The 16203-nt window shown below is 40.8% G+C and overlaps 2 protein-coding genes across 4 annotated transcripts in view; one reads left to right on the forward strand and one right to left on the reverse strand.

The window, feature by feature from the left end:
• COG5 (component of oligomeric golgi complex 5) overlaps positions 1-7085 on the reverse strand; it is a 188329-nt gene extending 181244 nt beyond the window's left edge. For both annotated transcript variants that reach the window (XM_069883401.1, XM_069883410.1), the window contains exons 1-5: positions 6942-7085; positions 5756-5895; positions 4721-4778; positions 1937-1991; positions 1767-1836 (exon numbers count right to left, since the gene is read on the reverse strand). In XM_069883401.1, coding sequence (XP_069739502.1) covers positions 1767-1836; positions 1937-1991; positions 4721-4778; positions 5756-5895; positions 6942-7011 — 393 coding nt within the window. In that variant the 5' untranslated portion in view covers positions 7012-7085. The remainder of the gene's footprint in view (positions 1-1766; positions 1837-1936; positions 1992-4720; positions 4779-5755; positions 5896-6941) is intronic.
• A 119-nt stretch (positions 7086-7204) lies between these two features.
• The window catches only part of DUS4L (dihydrouridine synthase 4 like), a 39051-nt gene continuing 30052 nt past the window's right edge, over positions 7205-16203 (forward strand). The window contains exons 1-6 of one of the 2 annotated variants that reach the window (XM_069883516.1): positions 7205-7335; positions 7900-8034; positions 8548-8669; positions 12061-12178; positions 13644-13766; positions 14718-14944. In XM_069883516.1, coding sequence (XP_069739617.1) covers positions 7925-8034; positions 8548-8669; positions 12061-12178; positions 13644-13766; positions 14718-14944 — 700 coding nt within the window. In that variant the 5' untranslated portion in view covers positions 7205-7335; positions 7900-7924. Of the gene's footprint in view, positions 7336-7899; positions 8035-8547; positions 8670-12060; positions 12179-13643; positions 13767-14717; positions 14973-16203 lie in introns of both variants that reach the window. The other variant, XM_069883526.1, reaches the window with a different exon arrangement.

Below are 16203 nucleotides of genomic sequence, written 5' to 3' on the forward strand. Positions count from 1 at the left end.
TGGGAGCAATTCCGTGTCATAAGCCTTGCCACTGCCAGGAAGTTAAGACTCCTGTGTTGCTGCCCTTCCTTCCTGAACAACACAGCAGCCAGCAAAGGAGACAAAACAGCAATGCACCTTGGGGAGGCAGGAGAGCTGAGATTTCAAAGGCCTATTGTCTCCACTCGGTAAGACCAGCTTAATTTCATAACTCAGATGCCCTGACCCTCGACACCTCCCAACACTGAGTGCAACATAGAGCACTCGCTAGGAATCTTCCAACACTAGAAGGGACAACAGCTCTTGTGCCAAGGATGGACTGACAAGAGCAGAGAAGCTGGAATAATCATTCCTCTTTCTACATTGAGATAAGTAAATGGATTTGGATGCTCCCCTTATCCTGCACCTCTTTCTTCTGACGTACAGCCCAGAAAAGCCAGACACTGCAAATTCCCTGGTACAGGGAATTTGAGTAATGCTGGCCCTGGATGTATGCTGTTTTCACATCACAGGAAAATTCATGTAACCCTGCTACAGCAAAGAGGAAGCAAAGAACACCTAAGAAACATTTCCTAAGTGCAAGGACTCATTCTTCTCAGACATCTTTCTGCAGTTTGACTTTATACAAGGCCAGGGCAGAAATTATCTTAATCTTTAGCCTCAAATTCCCACAACCCTTTCTACAGTTGCAGTATACATCACAGAATAAAAAAACCCTGCACCTAACCTGCCACGTGGAAGTCATGGAAGTTTTGCCCAGTGGCATAAACAGTTAACAGCTGGAGTTGCAAAGAACCAGAGAAGCAGCTGCACAAGCTGGCTGAACACAGTGTTAAGAGCTTCCTGCCGAACTTCACTGCTACTAAATGCAGAAAACAGAAGTTCAGCCAAGAGACCAGTGCAGCTGCTTCACCAGGCCCCAGACTAGAAACTGTATGACAATTTGCAGCTCCATCTACTCTGCTGCACAACCCACAGAGGGCAAGTGACTTGAGCATATATCCACAGCTCAAATTTCTGCTGCTAAAAGAGAAGTTCCTAGTCCTGCAAAGCTAAGGTAAACTTGTGAAGACAAATAGTTCAAACAATAACTTGTAAAACACTTGCAGATGTGAAGCTGTGCTGCTTTTCAAACCATAAACTGAATACAATGCACCTATATGACTGAAGATCTATGGAATAGTTTTCAACTATTCTAAAATTAACAATGGAAGTCTTGGACACTTATCTCAATGTCATCGTGATAAGCTAACTCCCACACCTATCCTCTAACAGACATCGGCATTTTCCTGTAGACTCCACTTACATTCAAAAGGCAGGGACAACTATGTACCTAGGTTTACAAATTCCTGAATCACAACTGGCTCCGTAAGTTGTATCATGACTATTCTGAAAGAATTAATTCCTGAACTCTTTACTAAGCTGCAGTCAAGCATGCATTAACTTAAAGAAGAAAAGCATCTTCTACACAATGGCAATATAACAATTAATACCAAAATGACACAGAGAATAATGAGAATTTAATTAATCTGTAGTCAGACAACCCTTCTTCTTCCCTCCTTTTCTACAAAAACTCACCAAACTAGTGCAGAGATCAGTCTCCTGGTTTGCAAAATTAAGCACTTCACAGTAGCTCATGAAGAAACACACAAATACTGATTTCCATTGAGAAATACTGACAACAAACTACAGGCTACTGGAGTATGAAAATCCCACCCATCTCTGACAATTGGGAAACAATATACATTCAAAAAGATTTTTTTAAATACATTTTTAATGCAACTTACTTGAAGTTTTGCTAGCTGCGCTGTGCGAGACACTATTTTGTTGTAGGGGTCGACAATTTTTACTTTGATTCTAAAGACAAGAAGAGAAATTTATTTATAGCAGTGTTAATAAATAAGATGACAGAATGATTAAAAATGTATACTTTCTAGTTACATAGTGAATGGCATACCTATCAACAGTACTTTGTAGAGCACCTATTCTAGTTTGCATCATCTGGAGGACACCTGCAAAATAAAGCAGATATTTCACATGGAACACTTGTCAAGTACAGAAAGAACTACTCTTCAAACTACAGTAGCAACTGCAGACTACTTCAGCATTAATAAAAAAGCTTCCTCCTTTACAACAAAGCATTCAAACACATTGAAGTTTATAAAACACAGCACACGGAAATACACTGAGCAAGTAACAAGTCACTTGTTACAAGAATGTCATGGAAAACTTATTGGTGGAGAACACAAACCTACATCACCCTGGAATTCATCCTATGTGAAGTTTCAAATATTTAGAGTATGATGCTTTCTAAGAGAACAGCAATCAGGACTGCTGTTGAAAGGTATATAACCTGGCACAAACACCTGAACATGATATACAAAAATGGTACAACCTATTTAACACAATTTATTTAACATAGTGACTAGACAGTTCAGAGAAACCAACAAAGAAGACTGAGAGGATAACCAACTCTATTTCAGTTTTCCTCCTCTTTAGCAAAAAGTGACGTATCAATGTCATTGTGAGGTCGTTTAATTTAGATAACAGAGCAAGCCACCCTAATTATGTTTGTTCCAGATTTGTTTGGCAAAGTAGCACAAAGAAGCAGCACACAAGCATGCTTGTTCTTTTCCTGTTAAATTGCAAACAAAGTAGTCAAGAGGAGCAGTAATTTTTGTAATATGGAATCAGCCTGCTGAGAATTTAATTAAGTTAAGAAAACCCAGGCCTATGAAATTATTTTTGTTCCAGTTATTGTTAGCATTCTCAAACGTACATTTTTGTAAAGCCCTGTTTACAGGCATGTCATCCTTAAATTGGATAAAACTGCAATATGATACAGTAAGATGGAAGACAAACATATCTACAGCTAAGAGTTTTATTCATCTTGTCTTGTACCAGGACTATATCTCCTTTAATTTGTATAAATATACCAACTCCCATCTTCTCCATATTTCAGAATTATTACTTTGGCTCAGGAGTTCTCCGACATTCATCCATGGAATTGTAGGCACGCAATTCTCGCCATCAGAGAATGAAGATACGAAATACAGTGAAAAGTTGCCAAAATAGGCCGAATTTTCTGCTGTACATTGCAATAATGCGGGAGGGCCAGTAGCATGACAGTGCTGCATCTCTGACTGTGATATTGCTATAAAGCATACACCAGCCCTCTTGACAGAAGGCAGAATTAGAGTAAGTGAAAAAGCAATCTGCCCTCTCCATCTGCTGCATAAGATAAAAGATAACACTACTTAGCTTACCTTGAGCTAACAGGTAGCTCAAGATATCTATTGAACTACCTATAGACAGAAAAGAGTATGTACACCAGATCAGTGGTATCCTATTAAAAAAGCGCACGGACGTAAGAAAGAAAGTACTCTACAAGCTGAGTATATCAATTTTAAACATCTAATGATATTCACTTTCACAACTGCGCATGCTATGAACTAGTTGCACAACCTTCACTTCCTAACTTTCTTGATAAACATACCAAGAGCTCACAGTTATTAATAAAATTCTTATTGACATCCATCTTTTCTTTTTCTATGTATCCTGACTTACTGTTTCTTCTACGGTGACCCTATATCACATGTAGCACAAGAAAGGCAGAGATAAAAAGTTTTGCAAAACTTAAAACATCATCTTTGTGTACAGAGACTTTTGATTTTCCTGGCAGCTTGCAGACTGAAGTTTCTACTAATGTCTCAAGTATCAAATACTTTTCACAATTAGAACTTTTGCATGCTTATCCTTTCCCCAAACACAGAAAAGAGTACAACTCTAAGTAAATGGAGAAATTTCAACAAATTTGAGGTGAATTCAATTTTATTTTTGCTTTGGGTTATTAGCTGTGAAACATGCATTATTTACCACACCTGCCTTACAGGAATGTTCTACAAATGGACAGTTGTTTTGAAGTACTTCATTCTTCCCTCAGAGAAATTTTAAGAAAGGATGCCTTCAGAAACCAACATGATTTCAGAAACCACAATTCCACTGAGTACAAATTGCTGAAGATCATGACTGGGATGAACAAAGATAAATTACTTTCCAAGCTACAGAAATAGAGGAAGAAATGGGGAAATGCTCAGATGCCACAGTAAATGCAAATTAGCAATGTTATAGAGGTAAATATTAAAAAAAAAATAAAATAAAAAAAAACAGAAAAAAATCCAAACCATATGAAGTTCGAAGCAAGTGACAAAGAACAGAATGGCAGGTCTAACAAGCTCCTAGCACAAGAACAATATACTGCAACTACTTTTCCATACATATTCAATGGTTCCTAAGTAAGGCCTTTGAAAGTCAGCCTTTTATGTTAAAATCCAGATCCCAAACAGTGGAATAACACAAAGGTACTTATTTAACTTAGCAGCCCCTTCTAGGAAAAAAAAAAGTCTCAATGCAGTTAAGATTATGTATTAAAGCCACTTTGGTTAAGATCTGCAAACTATGCAACATGAAACATGCACAAACTCGGTACTTAGACCAACAGATACCAGCTAATGTTGCAACAAAATTAGGTTTATTTGCTAAAGTTGCTCATACTGCTTACCAAAATACATTTCCCTATGAACTATCAGCCAAATCTTCTCCCTGGAGCTCCATCTACTGACAATCAAAAAGTGGCTGCCACGTTACAGCCGTAGCCTTAACATTAGGAACCAGTGAAAGACATTTCCTGAACAGATATTAAAAGTATAAGAAGCAGCAAGCTTAATATAATGGTACTTGCCTTCCAGGGATTCAATTCCAGTTGCTTGGGCCAACAGGTCTTCATGTCTTGCAACAACCTTAAAAAAAAAAAGAACAGAGAAATCAACACAGAAAAACAGGCATGTGTGCCTGAAAGGAATAATAACTTATTGTCATCATGTCGACATTAAGCATTAAAGTATCACTACCCCTACAGTAGGCAGGCACAGGAAAAAGCAGCTGCACCTTAAAGATGAAAATGTTTTCAGAATACATTTTAATTCACAAAAGTGGCAAACTCAGAATGAGAAAAAGTCAGTAACTGCAGCATAGCTGACATCTTAATTAAAGCCAGCAAACATACCTCAACACACCTTCATATATAACAATAGTAAGTTTAAGCATACTAATCACACCATAATAATGCATATTCATATTTTTATATATTTTCTTTCCTACTTCTTACATTTACAAACTAGTTCCCAAAGAATTTAACAGCTGAGGCAGGGGGGAAGCGGAATCAGGTTTTGAAACTATACACAAACTTGGCGTGTGTTTTCACTGCAAGGGCCACTGTGTATTTGTGATGTCCAAGAAGATCTTTTACCAAAAAGCCTTCCACTATCCAAACTCAAAAGCTTTTCTGAAGACACGGAGGTGCCCAGCTAAAGGTAAGCCCTAAATTCTAGGCTCCAGTCCAACACAGGATAAAAGGGTGCAGGTTAAATCACTTCCTATCATCTCACAACTATTATCCCAAAACACAGGCCAGTGTTTCTGCCAGCTGACAGGATCATTTGGAAAGAGCCAGGGAACACTACAAGAAAGGGAGGAACTCCATGTATAAAGAGATTGGCTGAAAACAAAACAGTATATGGCTTCTTGGCAGGAGTACTGAATGAACTTGACTGGGTTAAGTACCAGATTCATTACTAGTTTTGGTGCAAGCTGTACCTTTAGTTACTGCTTGCAGAGTACACCAGGCAATTTCAGAAGCAACAAGATCATAAGATTACTAAGGTTTTGACTAGTTTATATCACCTGCCTCAGAGTAACACATTTGCTTTAAACTTACCTGTAAATGAAGCTCTTTATCCAACTGACTAATACCTTGGGCAAGTTTTGCAAGTTGTTCAGCTATCACAGCCTGATGGATAGACTGGGAAGTGTAAGCTTTCACATCAAAGTCTTCTTTGAAGAAGTCAGCATAACACTCTGAAAAAAAGATTTAAACTTCATACTTTAGAACAGTAAATAATATTGATGGACCTAAAGCATACAGTTCTTTGACCTTCAATACCTCCAAATCTAACAGAGTATGTTCTCTACATCACATGATACAATTGAGACACCAATTTGAGAAGAATCATAGAATAGTTAGGGTTGGAAGGGACCTTAAGATCATCTAGTTCCAACTCCCCTGCCATGGGCAGGGACACCTCACTAGGTCAGGCTGCCCAAGGCCCCATCCAACTTGGCCCTGAACACCTCAGGGATGGGGCAGCCACAGCTTCCCTGGGCAACCTGTGCCAGTGCCTCACCACTCTCATTGCGTAGAAATTCTTCCTTATGTCTATAAGAGACCACTGAGGACCAAAGTGGCATAGAAACCCCTTAACGAAAACGTGCCAGGCTCTCACAGCAGTGCTGGTTCACAGAATCAAGTTAAGAAATGATGCTGCAGTGATGTTTTGGGAGCAGTACCTCAAAGGGGCCTACATGAAAGCTGGGGAGGGACTGTTCACAAAGGCTTGGAGTGACGGGACAAGAGGGAACGGGTATAAATTGCAGAGGGGCAGATTTAGACTAGACATAAGGAGGAATTTCTTCACCATGAGGGTGGTGAGGCACTGGCACAAGTTGCTCAGGGAAGCTGTGGATTCCTCATCCCTGAAGGACTTCGAGGCCAGGTTGGACGGGGCCTTGGGCAGCCCGATCCTGCGGGAGGTGTCCCTGCTCATGACAGGGGGGCTGGAACTGGATGATCTTTAAGGTCCCTTCCAACCCAAACTATTCAATGCTTCCAAACCAGACGCGAGTCTCCATCCTAGCGCTGCCAAGCGCCTTCGCTTCTCCTCTCCGCACTTTTCCCCCCTCCTCCCGGAGCCGGTGACCCTCCCGGCAGCACCGGGACCCCCCTCCCCGCCGGACAGCGCGGGGGTCACCGCGCTCCCCGCCGCCTCTGCCCGCCCAGCGCGGTCGCTCAGGTCCCTCGGTTGTGTCGCAGGGGTCCCTCCGGCGGGGACGCGCACGGTCCTCACCGTCGGCCAGCAGCTCAGCGAGGGCCGGAGCCGCTCCGCCCGCCGCCGCCGCCTCCTCCTCCTCCTCCATGCCGGCAGGGGCGGCGGCGCGCGGCGATGATGCCGAAAGGCGCGCGACGGGACGGGGCCGGGCGGGAACGTGGCAGGCGCGCGCGCGGGGCGAGCGCGGGAACGGGGAGGCGCGCGCGCGCGCTCCCTCGCGCGGGGCGAGCGCGGGAACGGGGAGGCGCGCGCGCGCGCGGGAGGCACCGAGCCGGGCCCGGGGGGCGCGGGGGGGCGCAGGTCGCGGAGGGAGCCGGGTCTGCAGGCGGGAGGAGGGCGGAGAGGCCTCGCCCCACGTGTGCGGGGGCTCCGTCCGTGCCCGAGCCCCGGGTCCGGCCACACCGAACGGGAGGTGAGAAGGGTAAACACCGGGCGTGCCAGAGAGAACCGCGGGTGGTGGCTGAAGGCTCCCGACAGCGCCCAAGGGAGGGGCTCGGCGCGGGGTTGTTCAGCCTGGAGAAGAGAAGGCTCCGAGGAGACCTTATGGCGACCTTCAGTACCTGGAGGGGCTCCGGGAAAGCTGGGGAGGGACTGTTTGCGAAGGGTTGTGGTGATAGGACGAGGGGCAGTGGCTTTAAATTGGAAGGGGGACGACGAGCCATTAAGAAGAGTTTCTTCACCATAAGGGCCGTGGGGCGCTGGCACAGGCTGCCCCGGGAAGCTGTGGCTGCCCCATCCCTGAGGTGTTCAGGGCCGGGCTGGATGGGGCCTTGGGCAGCCTGGGCTGGTGAGGTGCCCCTGCCCGTGGCAGGGGGTTGGAACTGAGTGATCTTTCAGCTCCTTTCCAACCCAAACCGTTCTATGATTCTAGGATGCTTCAGCCAGAACCAAGTCCTGTTTAAGCACTAATTCTTGCTGCATGTTGTGAGAAGTAGCTGAATGGCGTGTATTGCAAACACTGCTTGTTTTTTCCCAGATGCTAAAAGGATTGCTAATTATACATGATTGGTGACGTCGTAGAAACTAAACCATGCCAGCCAAAAGTTCCCATGGATTTGTTTCATTCTGGGCAAGTTGTAAAAATATGTGCCCCTATGGTGCGCTATTCAAAGTGAGTAACTGTCATGTTGAGTACGTAAAGGGGGCTGATAAGATGGGGAAAAACTTTTTAGCAGGGCCTGTAGCAATAGGGCAAGGAGTAATGGTTTTAAATTAAACAAAGAGGATATTAGGAAGAAACTTTTTATTGTGAGAGTGGTGAAACACTGGAACAGGTTGTCCAGAGAGGTGGTAAACGCCCCATCCCTGGAAGCATTCAAAGTCAGGTTGGATGAGCTCTGAGCAACCTGATCTAGTTGAAGATGTCCCTGCTTACTAGAGGGGGTTGGACTAGAAGACCTTCATGATCTTTTCCAAGCCAAACCATTCTATGATTCTAGGTCAGCCTTGTTTTCTCTGCAGAAGTTTATCTTGACTGTAAAAACAGGGATGATTACCTTTTTCTCGTGTAATTATTTAAGGAGCTTGGACATCCCAATAGTACTTCCTGTCAGAAAAGCATTTTAGAATAGCTAATCAGAAAAATGTCTTTATTATTTACCTCTCAATTTTCATGTGTCTACAGGTTGGCTTTCAGAACTTTGGTTAGGAAATACAAATGCGATTTGTGTTACACACCAATGATAGTGGCAGCTGATTTTGTGAGATCTGCAAAAGCTAGAGACAGCGAATTTACAACAAACAAAGGTATGTGGTTTTTTTTAATAAACTATCATCTTGTTAGAATATTTCCTGTGGTGATATACCAAATTGGCCAAGTGAATGAAGTCTGTCACAGAACTTTACATTGCATCCATTAACAGTTTTGGTATACATCTGATTGTAAAACCATATAAATATTCTAGGTGAGAGTAAGCACGTTCTAGTGAGTGTGTGTCAAGTGGAAATAGTGGATAACCTTGCATCTGCCTGAAATTGGGGCCTCTAAACTGATTTAGATGTATGGTGGGTTGACCACACAAAGCTGGCCAGCATCTATGCACCCACAGAACTGCTCATAGATTCCTCCTGCACCCTCTCAGCAGCACAGGAGTAGAACAGGAGGAGTAAAAGCTAGAAAAAACTCATGGGTTGACATAAAGACGGCTTAATAAGGAAAGGGAAAGAACCCACAAGTGATGCAAAAACTGTCACTTCCCACCTCACGTTAGCAGACCAATGCCAAGCCAGTCTCCAGGTAATGGCCACCCTGGGACTCAATTCCCATGTCCCAAGCCACTTTCTTCTTCCACTACCACTCCAGTTTTATCGGTGAGCTTGATGATACAGAGTATGGAATATTACTTGGGCCAGTTTGGGTCAGCTGTCCCAGTTGTGTCCACTCCCCATTTCTTGTTCACCTCAAACTATTTGCTGGGGGCAAGGGGAGACAGAAAAAGAGAAGGTTTTGACACTGCAAGTTGTTGTGCAGCAATAGCCAAAATACTGGTGCATTATCAACACTGGTGTTTTGTCACAAAATCTGAAACACAGCACCATACAGGCTGCTATAAATAAACTTCACATAAGCTCCATCCCAGCCAGACACAGTACAAGGTAGTAGTAAGATTCTTTTCACGAGCAGTTGCTGTTTCTTGTGTGTTTCAGAGACAAACATTTAACTCCTTGCCAGGAAAAGTTTTCTGGTCTCTTAACATAAATAATGGGGTTGCTAACCGTGAAAACATTAATAGGCCGGACAGTGGAATCAAGGATTGATAAAAGAAGCAGGATTTCAAATTAGCTGAAGTGGAAAGTGGAAGGGACTGTTGGTGGACTCCTCTAGATATTGAGAGGGTGAAAAAAGGAGCAAGAAGACATGAGGAGATTGGAGCACAGCTGGGGTGGATGAGGAGAAGTAACGCTTCAGGTGCAGTGCAACAACATAAGCAGAACACGTACAAAACGAAGGAGTATAAGGAGTTGTACAGAGTCCTGGCTGTAAAGAACATGAGAAAAGTGGTATGAAACACATAGAAAGACATGAAAACAACAATGCAGAGGCCGCAGTAGAAGAGACTAACAAGGAATGTAACAAGCATAGGCTGCAACTGCAGGAACAAAGTGCACCCTGCTGACATGCTAGTTAGATTGGCATGTAGGATTTATGAAATGTGATGATTTCATCTACTCAGACCACTAAACTGGTGGTTTCGTAAGAGTATATGTAATAGCAGGAGAAGTGTATTTCATTATTTTAGTACTGACTATTTACTATGGTGCAGCCATGTTCAAATAGAACAGAGCAATCACAGAGAAAAGCCACATTGGGATGCACAGGTTGACCCTCGTATTAGTAGAATTCAACTTTAAAAAATAAATGAGTAGGAACATAACTGACAATATACAAGGCTCAAAGCTCCACAGTTTCCCCCCTTTGAATTTACTTATACTTCTGATCTACCTCATGTCCCATGACAGTGAAGTCCCATGGGTGAGATACGTATTGTATTCCGGGGGTACAGGGACAGGGAAAGAGGAAATAGTCCTTTGCTGCCTGATAACAAGGGGTACAAAATGAAATATCCTGATGTTATAAACAATATCTTTACCCTATTCACCTCTTTCAGTCTGGCCTTAATTTTATAGGCCTGTAAAACATTCTGGCTCAGACAGCCTTGCCAAGATTATAGTATTTACATTATTAGCATTTATGCTTTTAACAAGTAGTTTCCACAACATGTTGTGAAATTTTACTGTGGTTTTATGTTCGACTTACTGGCTGCTTGGGAATTTAGTGTCTAATTAGCAGAGTGGGTTTGGAGTCTATAATTGCAATTTCTCATTCCTGTTTTCTTCCAACATTGTCGTCTTTGTTGTGTACTTCTCAAATAGTGGTAAATACTCTTCATGGCTGCTGCTAGAAAATTTAATATGGCCAGACTCAGTATTTTTGTTACTTATTGCTCAACTAAAAAGCAGAGCATGGATTATTCCAAAATAGTAGCTGTAACAATGTAAATCTTTTCAGCTGAGCACTGTATTAAAGGGACACCATTTTGAAAATATGCAAAGGATTGGGTTTTTTCTTGCTGTATTTTTAGGTAACTTCTAGAAATGTCTCAGCTTGAAAGACTGGGTGCTGCTGCCCTTTCTGACTTAAGCTCTGCTGCTTCAAGAATTACTTCTTTTCTAGAAGCACTTGTGGTCTTTTAAGAACAAGAAGTGCACTTCCTTTGTGTATTTGTTGGGTCATCTCTTTGCTTTGGTGCTCAGATATCACCCTTCCTCTTAACTACAGCAATTGTTTATACGAAAGTGAGTGCTAAGACTGCTTGTAATATTTCTAGATGCCTTTAATGTAATGCAGTAGCTGTAATAGAGGAGAGCATGTTTCAAATGACCATCTGGCTCTCTGCAGGGGCTTATTAAATCACAAGCAGTTCAGCAGACCCACATTGAGGAGCACCAGCACTTTGGTTTCCCACTTGAGACAAAGCAGCTAAAGCTATCTCTGCCCGTATGTTCTCATTCCAACTTTGCATGTCATGTTGTGGATAAAAACCAAACATGTTGGCACAGAAGAGGAAAAAGATGGGCTGGGTTAAGGAAGGGCAAAGCTTATAGGTTGTTTGACTCCTTTCTGAAGGGTCGATTCTGTAAGCAAGTTTCCCACCTGGCAAGACAGGACAGCCGTGTCAGCACTGCACAGGGGCAGCAGGCAGGCTAGGAGGCAAAGCATGAAGGCTGCTGAAAAATAAAGAATACTTAGTTTCATATAACATCTTTATGAAAGGTAATCATCTGACCAATCTCAGTCAGAAAAAAAATATGTGTTGAGCCAGCAACCATCTAGAACAAATATGTTTGTCTGTATTCCCACCTTTCTTGATAGACATACTTATGTGGTAACTACTGGTCAGCTACTTTTATTTATTTGTGATCTAGGGCTCACAGAATCACAAAATAGTCAAGTTTGGAAGGACCTCTGTAGGACATGTTATCTAGACCCCTGCTCAGATAGGGTTACCTAGAGCTGATTGTCCAGGGCTACAGCTGGACAGATTTTCAGTATATGAAAAGCATTACAAATTTATAATTTATTCTTTTTGTTTTCTAATATTTTTTAAATCTCTTAATGGTCTTTTCATTGGAATAGGTGATCATCCATTGATTGTTCAGTTTGCTGCTAAAGAAGCACAGGTTTTGTGTGATGCTGCCCGTATCATCTCTCCTTTTGCAGATGGAATAGACCTGAACTGTGGCTGTCCACAGAGGTAACATTTTGAAAAAGCTGGGTAAATATGATGAAGTAATTTGAGATCAAAGAATACCGGTCTTTATTTTCATAGTAATTTCTGTCTTAAGCTAAAAATGGAGTTGGAGGGAGAAACGGCTTTTTAACCTGTCAGAAATCTTTGTGTGGCAAGACACTGCTCTGCATGTTCTGTGATGCCTGTCACCATGGTGAGACTGGAAAACCAGGCATATTTGCCAACTTGCCTTTTTAAATTTCTGAGATATAGTTAGCTCAGAAGTTAAGTGTCCATCCCTTCTCAACGACTGTTAAATATGCATTACCAAAAAGAGCTTGCTGCTAATGATTTGGAGAATGTTTGGAGAAATTCTCAAAATAACGAGGCAAGTCTCTGGTGTCTCAGACTTCTGCAGGTGAAGGATAGTCTCTAAAATGGAATTATATGGATTTCATTATTCAGGAAGAGCTGAAAAGAATTTCTTCCATCTTTTATTAGGTTTATAAGTACAGTGAATTAGTGATCTGCTTTTCACTTAAATTGATAAAGAGTTTCCCTTGACAGTGATACAGAGCAGTATTGCACAAATGAAGATTCCTTCTGACTGGTTCAATTGAGAACCATGTATTACATGCTTGTCAGACAGCCTTTTTCTAAGTGAGGACCTCAAAAATAAATGTAGTAAAGCAAAAGATAATATTACAGTGCAAATACTTAGTTTTTCTATTCTAATTAGGTTGTTTTCACTTAAAATGATAGTATTTGAGAAAGCTCTTTCCTGGAGAGATCTGAGACTTTGGAATGGAAGTGTATTTTTTTGTAAGTTAACCACTGTTAAGTATGCCAAACTGTAAGTTCCTCTTAGGCCAAACATCTGTGCCTGCATTTGAATCCTGTGTTTCTTGTACATGCTGGTTGCAAAATAACAAAATTTTGTGCACTTAATCTGCCTTTATAAGAAAAATTGTTTAAGGAAAAAAAAACTGCTGTTGTTCAATGGGAGCAAAGGTTATTTCCTGACAATCAAAATAATATGGTTTGCAGTTGAGGGAAAACAGAATATTGCTGAAATTTTATCCTTACTTGCACTTCAAAAAAAATTTCCTTTTCAGTCCAAAGTCATTTTCTGTTTAGAATAAATCCATGATCCAATGGAAGGGGCAACATCAGACTTTATTTTATGTATGATCTAAACCATCATTGATTAAATGTTAATGTATCTTCCATGTGAATCCCTTTTGTAGACAGAAAACGAAACTAGAAGAGGTTAGTAAATTGTCCGCAGTTCTAACAGCACAGTGGAGACTGAACTAGGATCTAAAAGCTGATGTCGAACTGCAAAGGAATCATTTGATGTACAGCCTGTACTATCTCTGTTTACTTACCACACATTCTAAAGGTGCTAAGGAAAGAAACTGGTGTCTTTGACTGAAATTGGTCTGCATTTTTTCAAATGTAGAAAACAAATGTTCTTTTTCTTTTAAAGATGGGCAATGGCAGAAGGGTATGGTGCTTGCTTGATAAATAAACCAGAGCTCATTCAAGATATGGTGAGACATGTACGGAATCAGATTGACAACCCTAGATTTTCAGTATCTATTAAAATAAGGTAGGTCCAACTTAATTGCTATTCGTGGTACATGGCAGAATCCTTTTTAATTTTTTTTAGATAAATATATTAATGTAATACTTACACTATATTTTATTATAATGTGTAATATTACATTAACAGAATTACAGCTATTAATTTCCTTATGTGTGAAGACTGTTGCCATTTTTTGACCCCAGGTGACGAAAGAATATCTGAGGCATGTAATTCCAAACTTAGACAGAACCAGCACAGCCTTTTGGCTGTTTACCTGGATAACGTACTGAATGCTAGATTTTTCTTGCAATCCAAATGACAAGAAAGTACAAGTTAAAGGTCTAGGGTTCTGTAAAAGAAAGCAATGTATCTATACAGTGTCTGTATCATCCCAGGAATTTACTTTGTGAGCTGTTGGAGGCCAGATCCGCAATTAGTGTTGACTGTAATGGGAAGGGTTAATAAAACCGGGTACTAGTCCCCTCAGCTGCTGTAAGGAACACATCCTGCTTCCCTTCATCACTTTCTAAACATCTGTAGACTATTGCTTTGCATTGCGTTGTACCACTTCATACGCTATTTATCCACACATCCCATGTGGCTTTTGTGTATGTCACTTAACTTTCTGCTCAGTTAGCAGTCCTTCAGGAAAGGGGAACTATTATAAAATGCAAAGTATGCAAAATAGTGATGTTTATTTTAGAATCTTTTTGGGCACCCTTGCTTAATCTCTATAAAATTTACCATTTACATTTCAAAGATGTGATATAATCGGGAAAGGTTAAATTAACTAGTGGTTTCCATATTAAATTCGTATGTCTTTATTTAAAAAGAAAAAAATCCTTATCTTCCAACAGTAATATTTTATTTATACTGTGATTTATACAAATCTGTGGTAATTCCTTCCTATGGAGGAGGGCTTTTTAAACATTTCAGGGAACTTACTATCTAATGGTTTCATTCCTGAAATTTTAGGATCCATGAGGACTTAAAAAGAACAGTTGACCTGTGTCAGAAAGCTGAAGCAACTGGAGTTTCATGGATTACAGTACACGGGAGAAGTGTAGAAGAAAGACATCAGCCTGTACATTATGATGCAATTAAAATAATTAAACAAAGCTTGTCTATACCTGTTGTGGCTAATGGAGATGTTAAAACTTTAAAAGATGCTGAAAATGTTCATCACTTGACGGGAGCAGATGGTAAGATTAAACATACTCTGTTTTTTAAGTAAACTTACAAATCAGATTTCGAAGTACTTATTTTGGCTGTAAATAGGACATGATTTGAGTGATTTATTTCACTTTTTGAGGAGACAAATGAAAGAGGATGTTTGAGATGCCTTATAAACAGAATCACTTGTAATCATCAGAGCACTGGAGCGCTGCTATTCAAAACCACAAATAATCATTTCCAAGGCAAATTACAAAAGCTCTTTTGCTTAATTATGCTATCTCATCACTCAGTAGTGGAGTTCAAGAGGACCTTCAGACTTTTATTCCATCTCTTTATGGATCTTTTAAAGAACTGTGAGCTTCCACTTTGAAATCTCTACTACTTCCTGCACAAAGGAGCAGATTCTTATAGTAAGAATATGGTGGGGAAAAGGAAATGCTGTTAAGCGAGACTGAACAGTTAAGGTGGTTATCTTCAAGAACACAGTGATGCGTTGCACTCAGATCTGTATGTATCTACCTTGCCGTAAACTTCAGGGGTAAAATGTTGGGGTAAAGGATTGCCATGCAGTTACTTAGTCAGTATGGAAATTCAGTATATGTTTTGAAGAGGTACCTACATACTTTATATCTTACAGCTAGAGTATGACAGGACAAAGAACATTAGCTGGTGTTATAAGGAAAAGTTCATGTGGCAGGTTTCTTTTGACACTATTGATATTTAATAGCAACAACAAAAACTAGTTGAACCAAACCACCATGCTACTGCAGTGACATTCCCTCCAAACACAAAGCAGGAAGGAAATGCATAACAGAAAAGAATGTTCTTATATTCCAGCTGACGTTCTTGAATAACAAAAACATAAAGCATCGAGTTTTTTCTGTCATGTACAGAAGCAAAAGAAATTTGTCATATTTGATTATACTGTTTTTTAAGAAGAGACCAAGTGACAGATGATATGTTGACAGTGCAGAAAAACAATCCCTTAATCACAGAAAAATTAGAATAGAACTTGAATGAGGTTAGCAGACAATTTGGGACTGTAGTTGCAAATACTCTGGCTTGTTCAGCAACATTTACTGCAGACCAATAGCCCTAAGATTTATATAATTGAGATATTGAGCTTTTACTGGAAGAAAGATTCTAGGTCTGAGTCAGCAGAGCTGCACTAAAAATAACTAAATTTAGGATATTACTACTCTTGTATCTTTCTATCATAATTTTTATGTTAAAAAGACAGGCTTGTATGTGTGCAGCAAATAAAACCAAAGTGCTATCAGATTGC

Source organism: Phaenicophaeus curvirostris, chromosome 1 (assembly GCF_032191515.1).
Source record: "Phaenicophaeus curvirostris isolate KB17595 chromosome 1, BPBGC_Pcur_1.0, whole genome shotgun sequence".
Lineage (NCBI taxonomy): Eukaryota > Metazoa > Chordata > Aves > Cuculiformes > Cuculidae > Phaenicophaeus > Phaenicophaeus curvirostris.